The sequence below is a fragment of the Gallus gallus genome, chromosome 1, assembly GCF_016699485.2.
Source record: "Gallus gallus isolate bGalGal1 chromosome 1, bGalGal1.mat.broiler.GRCg7b, whole genome shotgun sequence".
Lineage (NCBI taxonomy): Eukaryota > Metazoa > Chordata > Aves > Galliformes > Phasianidae > Gallus > Gallus gallus.
Window position 1 is genome coordinate 29656505 of NC_052532.1, and position 21871 is coordinate 29678375.

At 42.5% G+C, this 21871-nt stretch overlaps 1 protein-coding gene across 3 annotated transcripts in view; it reads right to left on the minus strand.

Annotated features, from left to right (window-relative positions):
* The window catches only part of YAF2 (YY1 associated factor 2), a 33398-nt gene extending 12471 nt beyond the window's left edge, over positions 1-20927 (minus strand). Inside the window, exons 1-2 of one of the 3 annotated variants that reach the window (NM_001007850.2) lie at positions 20746-20927; positions 20495-20620 (exon numbers count right to left, since the gene is read on the minus strand). In NM_001007850.2, the coding sequence (NP_001007851.1) occupies positions 20495-20620; positions 20746-20771 (152 nt within the window). In that variant the 5' untranslated portion in view covers positions 20772-20927. Of the gene's footprint in view, positions 1-127; positions 1110-11142; positions 17383-20494; positions 20621-20745 lie in introns of those variants that run through there. The other 2 variants (XM_046937896.1, NM_001397025.1) reach the window with 2 other exon arrangements.
* Between the last annotated feature and the right edge of the window lie 944 nt (positions 20928-21871).

A 21871-nucleotide genomic window follows, 5' to 3' on the forward strand; every position in this document is an offset into this window, starting at 1 on the left:
CATCTCTCTTGATTGAAAGATTGCTCCAGGAGATAGATAAGCGAATCACTACTTCTCGTGATGGCCAGTTGACAATCACATCAATACTGCAAGATCCTTCACCAATACACCAAGATCCTTCAATTACCTGATGGAATAATGTGACATGTTACCAAAGTTAGACAGTAGTGAATTCCCTGATGCGGATTTGTTGCCCTGAGTTGTGAACAACACCATAATCAGAGAAACTTCATAAAGAGCAGGAATGAGAAAAAAAAAATCTATTCTACAAGTTCTCAATCTGGAATAATTTGAATTCTAGAGGGCAAATTACAAGGGCTGCTCTGAAAGTAACCCCTCCTTTTTTATTATGTTGGCTTACAACATCAGAGGCGGATGTTGGTGGTATGGCAGTAGAGGTGGAATCTTCCCACCAATATTCTGTTACATGTTGTTGCCGTGTGACAGATGGCAGCAGATGGGCAGTCTACCAGAATGGAGTCTGACATGAAAGTGTGGATGAAGCAGAGGTATGTCACTGAATTCCTCCACATGGAAAAAATGGCATGATGAAATTCACTGACTTCCGGAATGTTTATGGAGACCAACCAGTGGATGTGAGCGCAGCGAGGTGGTGGGTGGTGCATTTCAGCAGTGGCAACAGTGATGTGAAAGACAAGCCACGTTCCGGATAGCCATGCAGATTTTTATGAGCACAGTATGCAGACTCATGCTCATCATGGCAAAAACACAAAGCTAACAGTGGTGACTATGTTGAAAAACAGCGTTTTGTAGCTGAGAATTTGCTCTACCAAGTAGTGTTATTGTGCACTTTGTATCTGTTGCACTTTCCATGGAAATAAATAGAAAGCATTACTTTGAGAGCAACCTACATAAAATATTTCTGTTAAGAGTACAGTTGGGAAAGTCAGCATAGAAGTTCGTTTATCTAGTGCCTAGTACCATTAAACAATACAGAGAGAAAAAAATTAAGAAGATCTTTGCCACAAGGAACAGAAGTCAACCAAGACAAAAATTCATAATAAAAAAAAAATAAAACAACTAAGAAAAAGAACAAATTCACATCTCTCAACAGTGATTTAGTCTTTCAAGGCTCCTTCCCTTCCCCCTCCTTAGGTACTCAAAGAGAGGCCACTGAACTGCAGCTGAGCACAGCAAGGCATGCAGGCTTCAGAAAGTAACCTCGCTGCTCATGGAATTTCAAACCAATAGAACTGTTTGTGATTTAGTCGTAGCTGAACCATGTCATTCAAACATGAAAGAACTTACACTGAGAAAGGGTTTCTTGCAGAGAAGTCAAATATATGAAAATCTATTCCTGTAACAGGAAATTGATTTTGATAATTTGCCAAAATACAACAATTTCAATTACTGGATTTCAAAAACAGTTAAGACTCCTTGTAATAGGCTGCTACAGCTAAGTGCTAAGTCTGCCTTTTAAACTATCAATATATTTATGGTAATTTGCTTTTTCAGCATGTTCAAGAGCACCTGAGCTAACTGGCTTTCATAAAGAAGCTCTATAAACGTATGTATTAAGATTATCACATTTTTGCCTCTCCCTCTGGGAGCAACTTCACAAGTGAACAATCCAAAACAGCAGGCAAAAGCCTTCATAACTACAATACGTCTTGTTTGTTCAGATATATGGTCAGCCCCTCAAAACAGGGCATTTTTATCTAATAATTCACTTTGGTTGTTGTATGTGGAACACTCACCAGAGGCACACACTGTTAGGAAACTGAGAGCTAACAGTCTTTTCCAACTGGGGTGAACTTCATGGTGACTACATTTCATTCTACAGGATTTGATTTTGCTGCTCTTTTAGGTGATACATTTACAGAAGCTACAGAGAATTGTGTCTTTGGAATTTCTGTGCAGAAATGTATCCAACACGGATTCTCCCAAAAGCAGGAAATATTTAACAGCATAAAGGATGGGCTCGTTTCTGCTGATGGCATACTTAAAAGAAAAACAAAGGAGAAAAAAAACCACGCAGCACTTTATACCATAGAGCTCACATGCCTAGAGATGAAAAATGTTCATCCAAAAACATACGCAGCACATCAGACCCACATCGTATCTGCAACTCTTGCCCCAAGTCATTTCCCTTCCCAGGGCGCAACACAATGCCTCGCTGCTCGTAAGTCATCTGGGACGTCTTCCTTAATCTCCCTCACCCGACATCCATCAATAATCTGAGTAAAAAGAATGCTGACCCTTTGGAAATGGCGAGCAACTTGGTCCAAGTACAGCAAAGCAGGGCAGCTTTGAACACTAACTGAAAAATAGCTCTGTACAATATAGTAACTTCTGCAGCAGAGTACAGTAAACTCTCAGTCATCTGGGTTGTACATCAACATGCAGCAGGACAATGCTGGCGTAATGCTGAATTATCTTCGGGTCTGTGCAATATCACCTCAAGCACTCTGTGGAGTTTGGGGTACCACAATATAAGAATTACATAAAACTGTTAGAGAGCATCCAAAGGAGGGCTACAGAGATGGTGAAGGTTCCAAAAGGCAAGATGTATGTGGCCGAGGTCCCTGGGTTTGCTCAGCCCAGAGCAGAGGAGCTGAGGGGAGGCCTGATGGCAGCTGCAGCTCCTCACAGGGAGCGGAGGGTCAGCGCTGAGCTCTGCTCTCTGTGACAGCGACAGGGCCCGAGGGAACGGCATGGAGCTGTGTCAGGGGAGGGGCAGCTGGGGGTTGGGGAAAGGGTCTGCACCAAAAGGTTGTCAGGCCCTGGAGCAGGCTCCCCAGGGCAGTGGGGATGGAACTTAGCTGCTGGAATTTAAGGAGCATTTGGGCAATGCTCTCAGATACAGGGTTTGATTTTTGGATGGTCCTGGGTGGAGCCAGCAGTTGGACTTTATGATCTTTGTAGGTCCCTTCCAACTCAGGTTATTATATGATTCTACAAATTTATTTCAGTCAGAGAACAAGCACACTTGAAAAGTGCTGCTTCTACAGCCATCATTAGTCCATCTCAGAGCATGACTCCAATTCTGAAAGACCGGAGGTGTTTCTCAGCCAAAGTAGCTCTAAGAGTGGACAAATTGCAACTATTTTTCCATGAACCAACCCCATATCTACCTGCGTCTCCAGCAGTTCCCAAGCAGCCTCGAGTGCAGGGCTAGGTGAAGATTCCTCCAAATGGAGGAATCACAACCGCTGCACAACCTGAACAAACAGAGCCCACCAAATTAAACTGCCAAGCTGAACAGCGCAGACATCGACAGTCCTATAGGGCAGCTTTGATTCGGTGTGAGCCACCCTGGACTTGAACTAGTTCACACAGAACTAGTACTCCCTGTGTATTCTCCCAGTGCTCTGAACTTAGAAATTTCCATGTGGAAAGTTAGATGGTATAATTATATCTCACTGTTGAACTCGTATACCTTTCCAACCTGTTGTGGAAAAAGTGCACTAACGTCTATAATATACAGCTTAGAGAGTTCAGGTATTCTGAACAATATATCATACGGGGCATATTCAAATGCATACTCTTTCTCAAAGCTGTATCTCCTATGCTTTGCATATTTTACGACTACAAATGTATTAGAAGTTTTAATTCTCAATATTAACAGAATGGAATTTTGGAAATGCTGCCAACTTCAGCTTTCAATCAAGCTGAAAGATGGCCTTCAACAGATGACCTGGATCCATACTAATATGGTCCTTTCATTCTCTTTCCTCTTCTCAGATCCATCCATCTCCTGGTTCCAAATCAGACAAAAAGCCCTTGCTGGAAGCTTATTTTGTCCCAAGAGACACATTATCTATTTTGTAAAGCAAAAGTGCCATGTGCACAATGTACCTACAGGATTTAGAATACCACACATCAAACCAGATATTTGTCTGCTGTTGCCTGTAACAATTATGGCAATATTCTAGCCCAGTTTTATTTGCCTGACAATACAATTCAGCTTTCAAATTCATCTTACTCCCTGCTTTCCTATAAAGCTATTCACATCTTACCCCATCCTAGATATCAGGAAAGAGTTGCCTGTGAAGTGCTATTCCTACAGCAGGATGTTATGTTGTAGCAGCCCAGTACAGTAGTGGTCGGTGTTTGGTTCATGGACAGATGAGATGTTCATCCCACCACACAGAACAGATAACTGCTATATACCAAGAATCATTTATTCAACAGAAGAGTCTGAGTGTTCAGATTTATCAGTAATATCTACTACCACATTTTTATTCGCAGGTTATGTTTCACTCCAGAGCAAAACAAAGCCTGTGGTTTTTCTTCAAAGCTCTCACCTGTTTTTATGTAGAATTTTGACATGGTATTCCACACTTTCCATAATTTTCACTCTTTGTTCTTCCACTAGAAAAGATCTTTACTTCTTAAAATAAATAAACAAAATTTTAAAAAGACATGTTTCAGAGACTAAAAGAGGTTTTATTTAAAGGTACCCCTAATCCCTAAGCAGTACCATTTATCTGAACTTCTCTTCCCTGCAGGGAGGCTCTGACCTTTTGTTCAAGACAGCAGATTCATCCCTCAAGAAAGAGAGCTTAGAAATATATGGAGCAAGAATCCTCACTGATTTTGCCTAGCCCCTGATCACAGAATCCTGTCCTCAAAAATGAAAAAGCCACATTCTTCTTCAAGTACAAAATATTCTTCACTTTCAGGTGATTCGAGAGGACTGGACAAGGGCTTCCAAGTTGAAGAGAATTTCCAGATGATCTGCCTCTTGGTCACAGCCCCCCTGAAGGCTCTTACCACACAGACTCAAGCCAGGTGTGGGAATACAAGAAAAACGGTTCAGAGCAGCAACTGTGGAGCAAGATAAACAGCACGAGTACCAAGGACACCTCCAAAAGAAGAAAGAACAGCTCATGGCTCTGATTGGATAAGTGCTCGCATGAACGGTTGAAGAGTGGTTGTAGAATGCTCTGCTGACACATAAAGGTGGATGGGAAAGTTGTAGGGGCGGATGGGAAAGCTAGAAAAGAAAAAAAACTTGTGAAGGTATATAAGTGATGTGAGAACTTGTAATAAGGGATTTGGATCGTTCACATCTGAGTCCGTGCATCAGATGCTGCAGCCAGGAATCCAGCATGTCTCTGGGCATCAGCTTCACGCACAGTTCTGCAATCTGCTCTGCCTCACCAGCAAGGCCCGGCAGAACTGGCCTGAAAACCAGTAACCTTAGTCAATTAATGCCCTGAATTTCATTCTCCAGAGTTTTTCAAGAATAAATGATTGCCCAAAGGCCTTACAGGCAGTAAATAATCCACGTAGACAAGTCATCTTCAGGCAAACTTTTGCAAGGCTGATTGGTAACAGAATGGAACCAGCATAGGAAATAAATGTTTTGGCCATTACACACACTACACACACATTCTCTTTATGATATCTTCTTGGAAAAGTCTTGGAGTCTGTTCTAAAAGATGCAGTATAAACACAGGTATGCTGATGCACTATGGATTAAGCCCAGAAAGCTTGCCATAGTTCTGACAAAGGTATCAGGAACTCTAAAAGTCAAGTCAGGGGTTCCCAATGAAATATCTTCAGGTAAAGCATAATGGAAAAAGCTCTGCCAGCTTCTAGGAAAAAATACCTAAAATTCATCTAGCTATAAATAGAAGTCCAACAGTTCCTCTTATCAGCACCACTTTTCCTGTATCCTACATTCTTCTTTGCTTACTACTTGTGAAGGAAGACCATTTGAAAAACAGCCTTCCCCAAGCTACACATTTCTGCCAATTACAAAGACATATGGCTAGAACAGCATCATCATGACAATAACTCCACTTTCTATATGATTAATAATCCTTTTATTTTTCCTTCCATCTTATGCTGCATTTAGAAGCTTATTCAAATTCTCCTTTGTCGTACCTTAATTCAGATGACATGGATAGCCAGAAATATTTGTTGAAGCACTCATCTTTGCTTTAGTCACAGAAGCTTTTCTTTCATTTGCCTATAATTACACTGCTTGTTTCTTCCTTTGACAGATCTGCTGTCCTGTGAATTCCATATTAAATGTGTCCCATGGATCATCCTTTAGCATGAACTTTCTACCGTAAGGGCCATCCATCTCAGCTGACATTCACTGCAATCAGAGGGTCTCAATCTTTAATATATTAGCCCTCACAATATTCCATCATGGGAAAGTGGTACTGCTAACCCTACAGCTATTTATTAGCAGAAGCACAGAGAAACTACTACTCCTACTTTAATTGTATCTCACTGTCCTCCCTCCCACTTCCCCTTCCAGAGGTCTGTCTCCCATTTTGAAGCACAAGCCTTTAGAGGCTGCTGTCAAACTCTTCTAGGTTTACTCTGCAGCAAATCTAAAATTCTTCACTTCCTATCAAAAGTACAAGACTTTTGTGTATTTGTTCACCCAGAAGTTACTCTAGATTGACATCACTATGAAAACAACTCCATTCCTCTCTCCCTCTCTCTCTCTCTACTGCCCTGCAGACCTGATAATCTCCTTTCCATCTGCTACTGCGGGACTTCTGTGTGATTCTGACTAAGCTGAGTTAAGATACTCAACATTTTTTTTCAAGTGGAATTCTAATTTCAATCATTCTATGGGTACTCCTCCTCCACTAGGCTTTGCTATTCCCTCATCTAGCGAGGATTTCAGAAGCGCCTTGTTAACATGTCTGGGGTTTTCCAGTCTTCAAATCTCCTAGAATTTAATAACGAGTTTAATTCTTCTGACAGGATGTAGACTGAAAATCTTTCCTTGTCTGCATTTTGTAGCACACTGCCACTGGAAGAAAAAAGAATAATCCCTGATAAAGGAGAACAGGTCTTAGAATAGACTACGTTCAGCCATCTCTTCCTCATCGCTTCAGCCTTTATGAAGACATTGACGGGGTGAAGAAATAGCCGGGTTGTGTGCCTCACACACATGGTATGTGAGGCCATTTCCAACAACCATTTGTTCAGTGTGCAATCCATTTGCTAACAGCAAACATATTTTACATCACATAAGTCAGTACGCTCTTGGAAAAGGTACAATTTCATATACTAAAAGCACATGACGTACTGCTTCTGGTACAGCATCCTGAATACATTTCAGGCATTTGTACAGAGAACTGCACATAGCTGTTACAGTCAATATTCTTTATCACCCAGCATCTTTACTTTTATATCCTGTACCATATTTTCCTCATCTCTGGGCAACACAAAGAAAGCCAGCCAAGTGATGATTATTTCAGTCTCTTCTGTCTCTTTTCAATTTGGGGTATCAAATCTTGCCATTAGATACCTAACCAAACATTTCACAAATATCCCTTCCTAAATGCCACTTGTACAAATGATTTCACAAAGATGTTGCAAGACTCACATCCCAGCTAGTTCTAAACTACGATTCTGCAAAAAATACCTTAAAAAAAACCAACAAAAACCAGATAATTCAGAGCATTTCCACAAGTGTTTCTAGAATGCATTTGCAAGACAGTACCAGAGCTGTTGGCTCAGCTCACCAAGAACCGCACGTATTTTCATTCCACAGAGCCGCACACTTCAGAAGGCTACAGATCGCCCTCTCAGCACTTCTCAGAACTGTCATCAAAAATAAAAGACAAGCTCCAGAAGAGCCAATATTAGAGAGCTTGTTTGTTGGGCTTTTTTTCTTAAATAAGTCATCTTCGTGAACAAGAAAAAAACCATTATGGCGTCTATCCAATTTTAAGAAACTCGGTTCACAACATGCTGTTGTAAACTAAACAAAACTGCTGTTGGCAACAAGGTTGGGTTTAGCCAGAGCCTACTAAGAATCTTGTTCTGCTGATGTTTATATCATACATGTCTTTCAAAAGTCTAAGTAGAATACATTCAAGTGTATTAAAATCTTGTTGAGAACAAAGTCAAACAACTCAAATCCTACCCTGCTCTTTCATTACTAGACTGAATCATTCCTCAATACAAATGTACAGGCTTTAAATATCTTATAATTTATTTGAAGATCATTTTCCACTCACATCTATCCTGAATATTAATGTCTCAAGAAGCTAATAGAAATCTGATATCCACTGTAATACTCTAATCTCCATTTTTCTAGTTCACAGTCATTACTGAAATCTCAAGAAAGGCTTATCTTTGCATACTTCCTACTTAATCGTCATACTCTTGCTTGTCCCTAGTCAAATCTCCTTCCCAGCACGTCCTCGTTTCTCTCACTACTCAGGTCCAAATTCTCATATACATCTTAACATAGCAATTAGAGTAATCAATTTAAAAATTAAAAGTTATTCCTAACCTCTGGGGCAAGCAGATGCATAGCCAGAGTCAGCTGGAAGATACTGTAGAATAACTCTACAGGCAAACAACTTTTCAAGCAAGTAGACAAAAGTGAGGAGGTAAATTTCCTAGGTGAAAAAGTGCTCATATAATGCATATTATTAGAATATCTTCACTAAGGCATGAATGTCCTGAGCGATTCTTATGGCAACAGTTTAAGCAACTTCTAGAGTGCACATCCATAGTTAAATACTGTAGCGATATTAAGTATGACAAACTTCCGGCCCCTTTTCAAAATGGCATTAATTATGCAACATTCTAACTGTAACTTTATAATACAGCTCAGAAAGCTTTTCTTAACTCTGAAGATCACAGGACAGGTTACAACCAGCAGCTTTGGAACGTGACTTTTCCATCACAGACCAACGATGCAGATTCAGGCGCCAGAAAGTCTAAATGTCCCCAAAAGGAGATACATACATATTTCAGAATCCGGTTTTCTGTGGCAAGTAATACAGCACCTTTCTGAAGCAGAAGGTACTAAGAAATAAACTACCTCTCCTCCCACCAGCTGCTGAATTCTCTGTAATTCAGTTATACTCCTCCATCCACCCTCGTACAGCGATAACCAGCTACACTGCAAATACCAGGTAATGAACTTTTGCACTTTCTCAGGTATGTTTTTACTCCCTTTCAGAAGAGTTTCTGCAAAACATGTTACAATATGGCCAGAGATTCTTGCATCTACACCCCTTCAGTTTCCAATGGCTTTGACAGCTTTGCATAGAATAAATGGATCTAAATTAAACTTGGTGTCATAACTTGCTGTTACTTAGGTTCCCTGTAATATATAAAGAAATCAATAGAACCAAAACATACAAACATGTATTACATCATTGCACTAATTGTCCTTATGTAATAATGCAGACAATCAACAACAACTGGACTGCATTTAACACATACTGAATGGTAGAATCTTCAAAAACTTCAAGTGAGAAGCTGGAAGTTTTCAACCTTATATTTTAAGCCTTATATTTACTCGAGCTTATGCACAAACTGTATCGGTGAGGTTTATAAGGACACACAGTCTAGCAGTGCAGATGAGATGAAAAAAGGTCACTAACTTTGTGTTCTTATTGAGGCAGGAGAGATCAGTAAAGACAATTAATTTTTCAAGTACTAGTTTGACAATAAACATTTAAAGCAGTATATCCAGAAATATTTTTCAGAAGGGGAGTACTGACACAAGAAACATTTACTTTATCTTTTAATTGATCGTCACGTCTACTCTGCAAGCTCCCTGAGCAGAAGCTTGGGCCACAAGAGCTTCCAAGTCCTCCCAAAATACTGACTACACAATATTCCAGAAGTAAGAAAACTACTTCTTCAACTTCACAAAAAACCCAGAACAAATTTGTGTCCCCCTGCCATTGGGGTTTTCCATAATCAGACATGTGCAGATGACAACTTACCACCGACAACCAAGAAGGGGTGGGAGAGGATTCATCGCTGCATAAATGAATTGGCAAAACAAAAGGCAAAGAACCAGAAATGCTGTGTATGCTGAGCAGCACTGCAAACACTATGGCCAATTTGATAACACTACCTGTGGTCTATGCAGAAGCTAGCAGTGCATGTAATGATGCTACTTCATATTTTCAGCAGTTAAAATCACATTATGAAAAGCAAAAAATATTTCCTATAAGTGTTTCCTGTACTGCAGATACAATAGTTGCTGGCAATTAAACTACATTACTAGCAGGAGAAGCAGCCCATGGATTGACACAGATCAGCTCACCCTCAAGTCATCAGCACTCTATTAAGCTATTCGCAGAACAAAAACCATCAGATTAAAAGATGTTTAGCTTGCTGTGCCACAGGAATATGCTCGTGCTAATCACCACACCAAGTCATGTTGTGAGAAACTAGTGTTTATTTCAACACTGAAGTAGTCCATGATTAAATGCATCTTCAACGTCGATAATTTACGTTGCTACCCAAAATTATTTTTTCTCATTACCATCCCTTCTGACATATCCTACAGCGTTAACAGTACAGAGCACTGCCTCTACAAATAAGACAAACGAATGAATAATTATGACCTTGTAAACAATGGAACTAGTGGTCTGCATGGGAAAACATAAAGCAGATCCATCTGTGTATTGCAGAGCACAATGCAATTTCTACACATACTATACATGTTTGAATTCTAACTTTCAGACAGCTCAGATTTCCAGCACTTTCAAATTCCTAGCTGTTTTACCGTGTTAATCATTTACTTGGAATTCATCCATTCAGTGCATTTCTAGCAATTCTATCTTTCAATAAAAGCTGATTCAATTAGAATAGACTTACAAGACCCATATGGTTTTATCAGTCACTGTATAAATGTGCAGAAAACTACCCCTTGAGGCAGTGTCCCTATTTAATCATTCCCTTAAAGGGAATGCCCTATTTTCCAGATGACATTTAACAGATGAGGCCAGCAAGTCTCCTGAAGACAACCAGTACACTGCACAACCGTCTGCCCTCAGAAGAAATATTCATATCAAGACCTTTAGAAAGCCCAAATTTGTCTTCATGGATACTTTCTAAGTCAGCCATCAAATGTTATTTTTCCAAAAAACAGTTTTTAGGCTTCAACCTCTCACATGCATTAGAAATTCTTTCCCATATGCTACAAACCGTGGTTTACTGACGTTCAGCACAAGTGATAGCTACACTGAAAATATCCCATTTGAGAAACATATGGGTATCAACCAATTTGTGTTTCCTAGATGACAACGTGCTATGTAGAAGCCCAATTTCCTTAACAACATCCCCTGGGGAGGCAGTATCTATGAGTCTGCAGAGAAAGTGGCAGATAAGGTCTTTTAGGCCCCTAGATCCTTGAGACTCATGGGGAAGGGACCTCTCACTCACATTTTCCGATCCCACAAAGGACTGGATCTGCCAGGCTGCTCCTCCATTCTCTTTCCGTAGAAACTGTGATGCTTCTTGTACGCATGCAAAAAACCACACTCAAAACATGAGACATGCTGATGTTGCACAAAACAGGGTCAGCAGTTGGCACAGTTAATTTTGTGACCAAGCAGGAAGGAGCCTGCTTCTGACCCATCTGATTTGTTCTATACCATGGGTGTGTCTGATCTTTCCAGAAGGCTGTAGCATTCTATACACTTCCTCCACTCAGCGCTGGCCCCACAAAGATGCCCATCCTAGGGAGGGGAAGAAACTATGCATTTCCCCTAAAACCAAGCCTCCGTGATGTTCTTTGGGAAAGATGCATATTAACAGAAAATAAGGCCATAACCATCAGTCCTCGCCTTTTTCCTTTCTCATCTAATTACAGAAATCCTAGGTCATGATACTAATCACAGAATTCAATGATATTTGTACAAAACAACTTTCAGTGAATACGTTAAACCAACTTTTTCCTGCTTTTGGAGTCAGGAACTTTATTTATAAAATTATTTTTAAAACCTTTACTCATTCACATATTTATTTTCTACTGGGCATTCTCATTTGAATTACACCATTCAGACAGCACATATTCAAGCATTATGGAAAAGTTTAAAGACGAATCCCAGTCCAGTTTCAGCAAGTTAGGATGGGAAAAGTTTCCATTGTTCATGTTTATTTTTCCCCTGACTTCCAAAAAAATAAAAAAAGAAACCAAGAAAAAACTTGTAGCAGGCTTCAAGGTTATATCTTGTAGTCTTCAGTCTGACTTCTGATGGAAGGTTTGCCAGACAAAAGCCTTCCAACAACATTCTGCAGCTGAACTCTCTATGTTCAAGCCTGCTCTACATCAACGCACCACGTATCAGTGGAATGCACATCAGAGAGAACTGATAATTTTCAGGATCTCCCTGTCCTACTTAAATCATGATAAGCCACTGTATGAAAGCATGTACAATGAACACTTAATATTTTATCCCACTAGCCTAAATTTAAAGTATTTTCTTTTTTTGCTTGGCTGTACCAGCCAAGAATAGAAGACACGTGATACTACAAGAAACTTTTCTGTGAAGCATACTATCCTAACCTGACTTTCAAGATGAGAGGTACAAATATGTGAATCAAGTTTTATTAAACAGGAATAAGCATAGAGACAGTCACAACAGTAAAGGATAATTGGTTACAAAAGGCTGTGGGTCAGAAAATGCAACATCTGACCACTCTGCAAGGGATTCGTGAGCTTCCTTTTTACCAGCAAGACCTCTCTTTTCATGTATTTAGTCTTTAGTCTTATTGCAGGTATTTATTCAAATGCCAGTATCTTTCAGACCAGGACAGTTAATTATTTTTGCTAGGACACAACTAGCATGAATACCACTGATGGCCCTGAAACCTAAAATGACCTATCAACTAATAATTAAAAAAAAACAACCCACAACCAACCAAACATACCACAGTACACACCCCCTCACACTCAGAAGGAAAGCATTTCCTCATGAAAATGGAAAGGAAGTACTATATAAGGACTATATCCATTATCAAACATGGAAATAAAGAAAACAGCAAAAAGCAAAAAGGCTTCCTTGCTTCAGTCTCCACAGGGAAGATTAATTTCATATAACCAAATTAAATATGGGAATAGGAGTACAAAGTAGAATAAGAAACAGATCAGGCTACTAAATGTTATGTGTGGCAGTCAACATCTAATGAAATGCACTCTTGAAATCAAATTGAGCCAAAAAAGGGAAAGAGAAGTCACAAGATCGGTAAATAAAAATGCAGGAAATAACAAATGACTCAGCCTAACTCAAATTTCAAAACGGTACTAGAAGAAAATTATTTAACAGCTAGGAGCAGATAAAGGATAAAGCCAAATGGCTTGAAACACTCTAGTTTCTCTAACAGAATAATTGTCTGAGTGACTAGAAGAGAAGCAATACACAACCTCAAATCTTGACTTGCAGTGCCATCAAAAACACATTCTGTCACTCCAGCTAGACTATGACCGGGATGAAGCCGTCCAGAAGGAAGTTCAAAATTAGGACTGTTTTTAACAGTTCTCAACCACCAATTACAGATGTAGGACAGCACTTATACTAAGGCTCTACAGGTAAACTATTTAATGTACTTAACCATGATTTGGGCAAAGGAATAGGGAACAGAAGAAGCAAACAGCACCACGCTGAAAGGTGCTGGGAACCATCTACCAAACCCATTCTGAGTTAAGACAAATAAAAAATCAAAATGATAAAATCACAAGCAAGACAGCATAAAGCACCACAAGACCCACAGCTGCATCAGAACAAAACTACTCTAGAAAGAATGCGATAGGAAAGGATAGGAAAATGTAGAGGATCAAAAGATCACAAAGCACAGATAAGCCATCATCATGAAACTGAACAAAAGAAAAAAGGAAGAACCAATACCAAGCTTTGTAACTTAGTGGATATTTGGAAAGAAATAATCCAACTCAGCATTAAACTAGAAGGTCTGTCATCGATCTGCCACAGTAAGAAATGTGTGTGCAAACTGAAGAATGAAGAAAGAAAATCATGATATAAACAGATGAAAACTGTCACTTATCTGAAAGGTTTGCCACAATCTTGTTTGTCTGAGAAAGACTTGGCAAGAGCAAATGAGTGAACAGGGAAACCATAACTCAATAAGCAAAGGACTAGAAATACACTGGGAAATTCACTGGGAATAGGAGGAGTACAAATCAACTTATCTTACTGAGCAGAAAGGTCAGGAATCCAGAAAAACATGAGAGGTAAAAAAGCACTAGAAATAAACTGTTGGGTTAGTCTCCTTTACTAGAGACTTGTTAGGACAAAAATGTTACAGGTTGCCCAGGTTTACTGATCCTCTTTCAGTTCATTGCAAGGGTCTAGCTCACAGATCATTTCCATGCTGTTCTCTTAGAGCAACATGGATAAGCCAAATGATGACAGAAACATTTTAGCCTTCTTAGAACTATCCTTAAAACGAACCCAAACTTTTTCAGAGCTTTTACTACTTTAGTAACTGTGGAAGACAAACACTAATCTATTTTCTTTTTTTTTTTTTGCTTTGGTGCAATTGAGCTGAACAAGCTGTTTTTAACTGTGATCCTGTAGTGCCCAGGAACCAAGATAGACTTCTGGAAGTCATGTCTGCTAACTCCGTTCTGAGAGCTGAGATCTTGAAAATATTTAGTAAGTTTATCCTCCTGTTCAAGAGCTCTGAAATTAACTGTCATAGAAGAGAAGAGAGAGAGTTTAAATAAAGGCATAGGTTTTCTTCTGTTAAATATCTAATTACATAAAGTATATAACATAAAAGACCCACAATAAACAGTCACCTAAATTTCTGGCCAAAGATGACCTCTCATATAACTACCATTTTCAATATCATGCAAGAAGAAACAACTAAATGAGGTTTAAATTAACTGTCAAAGTTATATGAAACAGGCTCTAATTGGTCTTAGCCTAATAAAGAATCATAGAATGGCTTGGGTTGGAAGAGACCACAAAGATCATCCAGTTCCCAGGGGCTGGTTGCCACGCACCAGATCAGGCCGCCCAGGGCACCATCCAACCTGGCCTTGAACACCTCCAGGGATGGCGCATCCACAGCCTCTCAGGGGCAGTCTGTGCCAGTGTCTCACCAACTCTCAGTGAAAAATTTTTGCCTGACATCTAATCTAACTCTCTCTTCTTTTAGTTTAAAATTGTTTACCCTTATCCTGTAAAAAAGGGAGCATAAAAAGCTCACCTCCCTCCTGTTTATAAGCTCCTTTCAAGTATTGGAAGGCAACCATCTAGTCTCCCCAGAGCCTTCTCTTCTCCAGGCAGAACAAGTCCAGCCCCCTCAGCTTATCTTCATAGGAGAGGTGTTCCAGCCCTCTGATCATCATGATTGCACACCACATGAAATGCTGTTTGTTTCGTTCTGAGAAGACTGCTTTAAAAATGGGAAGGAAGAAATAAAAAAGCCCCAAGTATAACAGAAGTGATAGCTTACGTACTCTTTCAAAAACATATTACTTTTTGGCTGTCCATTACATTGTCTACTCCTCATACAAGCTATGCCCATGAAGTGCATTTAAAAGAGCCACTCCAATCAATAAAAATTACTTCATTGTTTTATATGAAGAAACAAAACATATTTTTCAGGGAAAATCATTCCTAAATAAATTCCTGAAGAATTCCAAAGGTTCCTTTCAAAGACTCTTCTTAAAATTAAGAATTGAAACCCAGAACGACCAGATAATCTGATCGCCATCTACAAAATAAAAGGGAAATATTTATTCATGTTTTTCCTCATATTCAAGCTAAAATATAGGACTTGTAATACCAGATTATAAGCATGGATTACATAGGACTTTTCCACTCGCTTCACTCCTGCAACTATTTTCTTCTCTCACTACCACAAGCAATGAAATGCTCTCCAGTTTAAGCTCGATTCAGTCGTGTGTTTGTAAAATCAGCAGGACAGGCAGTTCTTCCTCTTTTTCTCCTTCACAACCTTCCCTGTGACACGCGCATGCGCGTACGCACAGAGGCTGCATGCTGGAAGGCAGAGGAGAGAGCCCTTAACAAGCTGTTGTAAAACAGACATGTTAAACCAGATACACCAGATAAGTACCAATTCCCTGTCCTGAGCAGCACGGCATTTCAACAGAAATACAAATACCAGATTTGGTTAAACGTAACTGATTTGTGCTTATAAACATCCAGATGGCACATGACTAAACAAATTGCACATATTTTCTGAGGAAAAATGACCTTGATATCCAAGTTAAAAAATTAAGCACTTTATTTATGCTTCTCAAGGCGTAAAACAAACTCGTGACAGCTTCAAGTAAAGACCTGTATCTCATAGGAGACTGTCAGACACGGAAAATGCACGGATTGAATGGTCACACTCTAAAGCACAATCAAGGAGCACGCACAAATATCAAGAAAGCATACAAAGATGGCATTCGAGTTCTTTCTGTCTCAGATTAACTCTTTTGTCTGCCATGATTTAAAGCTGCCTTTTTGTACGTTAGGCTGAGAAAACGATTCGGTAAGGGAGATCAATAGAGCTCAGGACGTGGAAGCCATGCCCTATTCAGCTGTTATATATGTCCCTGCTTCAGCAGCACAAGGCGTTAAATGCAGGCATCCTGATTCCACAGAAATTCACCTTGACCTGAGATGACTTCATTCTGGCTGCAAATTTCAGAGGTTGTTTTACGTAAATGATGCATATAGCAGCTGGACCAACATGTGTATCACAGAAGAATATCCAGGAAAAAAATCCACTCCACAGAAGTCACTTGTACCTGTTTTATCTCCTTATTCTCCCTCTCTTCCTCCTCATCAAAGGGAAAATACTTCAGAACCGTGTGTCTTTGACTCACAGATTCATAGTTAAGGCTATGAAGTTTTACTGAACTCAAAGCAAGCAAAAAAAAAAAAGTAGCTTTAAAAATAAAATGAAATAAAAGCCTAACAAGCATTAAGTAGCTACATCTCTGTAAAGCAATCCTTCTCCTTTTAGTAGCACGGGGAATGCAATTAGTAAAAATATCCCCTGGTATTCTGCTCTTTTTCCTAATTAAAAATAAAAAAAATCACACAGTTCTATCTAGTTCAGAAAGGGAGAACTGATCATGTACCCTACTCCCCTGTTTTCCTTCACAGAGTATCACATTGAGCATTTCAAAGGTTAAAAAGCCAGATTTGCGCTTCCTCCTGTGGCTCTCCTCACATTCCCCTGGATGCTTGTCCTTTACACTGAATGGACAAGCAGTTTGTCATGGCACAGAAAAAGGAAGGGGATCATGTAAGTAGAGACCAGACCACAATACACATGCATAGGAATCAATCTAAGGAAAGCAATATGACAGGTAGTTTTAGATCTGGATGCTGCCACTGAGTAACAAGTGCGTTAATAGGATACGAGAAAGAAGGAGCAGAGATGTGACGGAGAGGTATTCCAGCCTCCTAGAAGGCATGAGATGTACATTCCCTTACAGAGAATGCCAGTCCTCTCAAGTGCTCCTTCAGAGCAAGACTGGGAATTCTGTACCTTTGGTAGCTTGCAACATGACTAAATGACAAGGACTAACTGTGTAACTGGCAAGAAAAACAAAAACAAAGACCATCTTACTGGAGAACAGACAGACTGGGAGCTCACACTTGCTGCAATAAGGTTTGTCCAAGGACCCAGCCCAGTTCTTGAAGCTTAACCAGTACTGGAGTGCTCCTGTTTCAGACAGTGCCATGAAGCGCAGAAGAAAATGGAACGGTAGCATACCCACTAAAGCAGCCTTCTTTTGGGAAAGCAGCAGTTGTAAGGGCTAGACCAAATTCAGCAACCCCACTATAACCTCCTCGGGAGCCAAATAATTCATTTCTGGCTTTTCAGCACAATATCATTGCCACTGGTGCTTTTGCAGAGGTCTGGGCTTTCTCAGTGTTCCAGCAATTACTTTACTTTTCTGTACAACACAAGTGACAGAGGGGAAATGATGATTTCCAAGTGTTTATGTCTCAGGAAAACCTAATTTAATGGGGCAGAGAAATCAAACCACTTATTTAGCCTGAGGACTCTTCCTCTTGCCAAACTTCAATGGCTTTTGCAAACAATAGGGCTTCACAAAGAGATCATATGAATTCTTTTTAATGGAAACTATTGGGCAACCTAAATATAGACGGTTACCAGTGCCCTCTACAACACAGCATGTTAGGGTTCTATTCAGCTTTCCTTACTCATACCTGTAATGAACTTCAGCAGGAGATTTGTCCAAGAAATGAAGGATTATTACAGCTCTAGGTTCCTTACATTTGTACAACATCTTTCACCTAGAAAGACTTCAAAATGTTTTAAAGGTCACATATAGAAAATTACTATACTCAGCACAGCCTCCTATCAAGAGGAACACAGTAATTTATCAGTACCCAAGCAACAATACAGAACAATTTAGGCTAGAAAGTAAATAAGAAAGCCATGTCTACAGGAAAATTTAGCTCCTCAGTTGAGCAACAGCTCTCCAGTAAAACATACAGGGATTTCCAACCAGCAGATAGGATGTCAGCTTCCCATCTGACTCGCAGCACATCTAACTGGCTCCACGCTGGGCAATGGTTCATTACAAACCCAAAGAGAAGAGTGCCACCTTGGGAGTCTGTTACGTCCCTTCCTGCTGCATCCAGGATTTCTCTTGGATGTCCCCGGTCCAAGAACAACCCAGTTTAATCATCCACGGTGACACTACCATGGAAAAAGTTAATTCAAGTCCATGATTGAGAGTTCCCTTTAGAAGTATAATAAAATATGATTGAGGAGTGATAAGAATTATTCCCACTAATCTTAACAATGCCACCAGTTTTAAAGATCATAATCCATACCTAGCCCTTAGCATAAAAGGTAATTCTTCTGTAGAGAGGAAAATGGTTCAGTGAAAACACACATAAATCTGACTCTGCACCCGAGTATGACTCTGTGAAATTAATTGTACACAATTAGTATAAAAACACACGAGTTTTAATCAACCTAATTTCCATTGGCCTTCAAAAGCATTACACTTGACTGCGATTGCCTGGTTTTCCATCTGCAAATATGTTCATATTTAGTGAATTTTAACACTCAGAAGCAGACATCAAACAGTTCATCACAAAGAAACAGATTTCTCTGAACTAAAAAAAAAAGGTGATTTACATCACTGCTTACATCACATAGGCATTCCTTTAATGTAAAAAAAAAAAAGCAGAAATTTGGAAATAAGAGCCAATGCACACTTAAGAACTGTGCTGAGGCATCGGTTTCATCCATACAAACATTAAGATTCAAAATGGAAGACAAAAAAAACCCCCAACATTCCCAGTGCCATGAGAGCTCCATGGTATTGTGATTCTGAACAGCACTGACAAAAATGTCTAATTCTAAGGGTGGTACAAATAAATGGTTTAATAGGGCCCCAATTTGGTGTCTTGGACTTCACTTCCTTTAAATCAATCAATCAATCAATCAATCCACCCGAACAGCCTTTTGTGTCTCCTTGGCACCCCAAGGATTCTTCTCTCCATAGATACAAAGGTCTACTTACCAGCTCACATCTCGGCTCAGAGCTGGACCTAAAACTGCCTGGTCTAAAACCTCCCCAAGCACTTATCTGATGCCATGGGCTACTAACCCCAGACTTCGTACCCACATGAAAACACGACCCATTTAAACTGAATGGAAAAATGACATCCACAAACCCTGTCAGCTACGCATCGTCTCGGAGTTTAAGCAGAGAAATAAAAAGGAAGGTATCAGCTGAAACTCTGCATATCAGAACACCGCGAGGGAGAAAGCGGAAAGAAAAAATACTTGTTCCTAAAACGTGCTCAAAATGTGTCATAGTTCAAAACCCATAAAATATTCAAGAAGGAGGGGAAAAAAAGCAACGGTGACACAGGTATCTCAGGACTGCTTGTTTTGTTTCTTTCGTCTTACTGCTTTCATCCAGCTGAGTTTCCGGAACATAATTTTGAAGTCACTCTGTCAATCCCACTGGCCAGAGGCTGAGGATGGCTGCAGCCTTCAGCCACGCTGCTTTCCCCAGCTCACATTCGTCCCCTTATTTTGCTGAACGTTACCAGTGGGAGCACATCCACCTGCCATACAACAGAGCGCCACGCTCATCGCTGGAAAGCACGCTGTATGTGACAGATGCAATTCCTCTCAGCACATTTACCTCACTGATTGCCTTATTTATGATATATATATACACATATTCCGAGCTGAAGTTATGAGAGTACTTCCGACAAGCGCTCCAGTTTGCAGAACTCCAGGAAATCAACTTCAGAAATAGAGACGCATCATTCTCACCACGCATCTGCACTCACAAATTCAAATGTGTAACATTTGTTGCAAGTCATATTCAGCGCTGCTTTGAATGCTATCTAAAACGCAATTGCCGCTCACCATAGGATCGCAACTTTTATTGCCACTCAAACTTCTCCGGCTGACAGCATTAAGCCATACGCCCCATACCCTAACAAAGGATTCTTTACGAACGCTTCCCCCGGCCAGCACTCCCGCTGGCTGTAGAAAGCCCCCGCTCCCCCGGTGCCACCCCGCGGGGCACTTCAGGAGGGGCACGAACCAGGTGGGTCACCGTGCGCCTTCTGACGGTCCGCAGAGAACAGGTCCTGGTGGGACGCCGCGGTTCCGCCCGAGGTACGGTTAGCTGTGGGGAGGGAACCCCCCGGCCCGGCCCGGCCCCCCCCGCCGAACGCGGCCCCGCCGCTGTCAGGGCCGCCGCCTCGCGAACCGGGGGCCGCGAGCGGGGACTCACCGTGTGGAGGTGCCCTTCCTCACGTCGCACATCATGCACTTGAAGGCCTCGGCGCTGTTGCGGAAGGTGCAGACGCTGCAGTCCCAGTAGCCCTCGTCCGAGGAGGGTTTCGGCTGCCGCTTCGGCCTGCGGAGACACACAGCACGCGGGGCAGCGCGGGGCGCGCCGCCAGCCGCCGGCCCCCCCGGGCGCCATCGCCGCCGGCCCCGCGCACCCGAGCGGGCCCCGGGAAGGCGGCGGCGCTGCCCTACCTGGTCGGGCTCTTCTTGTCTCCCATGCCGCCTCCAGACGCGTCCCCGGCCCGGCCCCGGCGCGGCCCTTTGTGTATTTGTCAATAAGGAGGAGCGCGGGGGTCTCTCGCCTCTAACGGGGACCCGCGGAGGAGGAGCCACCGCCGCAACCTCCAGCTGTCGGGGAAACTCCTGCCGCCGCCGCTGCCCCCTCCTCCCTCACGTGTCCCCCCGCCGCCAACCAGCGGCCGCCCGCAGGCCGCGGCGCCCGGCGGGCCGCGCACGGCGGCAGGTTCGCGGCTGGCGAGCGCCGGGGCTCGGGCTCTGCGGACCGGGCGGCGGCGGGGCCGGGGCGCCGCGGGGGCTGCTGGGGGCGGCCGAGGGGAGGGGAGAGGCGGCGCGGCGGGAGGAGCGGGGCGCGGCCGTGCCCGTGCCCGAGAGCGGCTCCGGCGGGCGGCGGGGCGGCCCGCGGCCATTGTCCGGGCTGACGGGAGCGGGGGCAGCGGCGCTCGGCTGGCAGAGGCCCGGCGCGGGCCGCGGGGCGGAGGCCGCTGCCGGGCAGAGCGCGGCTGTGCGGGCCGCGGGGCCGGGCCGCCGGCAGTGGGTGCTGAGCGCAGCCCGGGCCGCCGGCAGAAAGGCTGAGCCCGGGGCACGGCCTCCGAGAGAGAGGTGGGGTGTTTGTGCCCGCCTGTGCGGCTCTCCCCTTGGAAGGAGCTTTTTTGTGGTAACTCTGGCTCGCTGTGCTCCCTAAGATACCGTGCAGGCCGAGCTGCGCAGAACGAACCGAGCGCTTCGTGGGGTTCTGCTTAGAAACCTCCCGTCTGACCCGGCCTGTCCGCCCCAGGCAGAGCCAGGAGGCGCTGCCAGTATCCCATGTACAGTGCTGCGCTTCTGCACTTAAAACACACGGCTCCGGCACGGCTCCCGCGGAGCGCGGCGCACAGGCGTTGTGTACCTGCGCTATCTCCGCACGCAGCAGCCCCGGGCACAGGGCAGGGTGCCATTTTGCAGGATGCTGCGCAAACAGAACAAAGAGCACGTGTCCGAAGTGTGTAACAAAGACGGCGGTTAGGCACAGGTAGATGGCAGAGTGCAAGCAGACAATGAGGTGGTCAGCATCTCAGTGGCCAAAGCTGGTTTTGCTGCA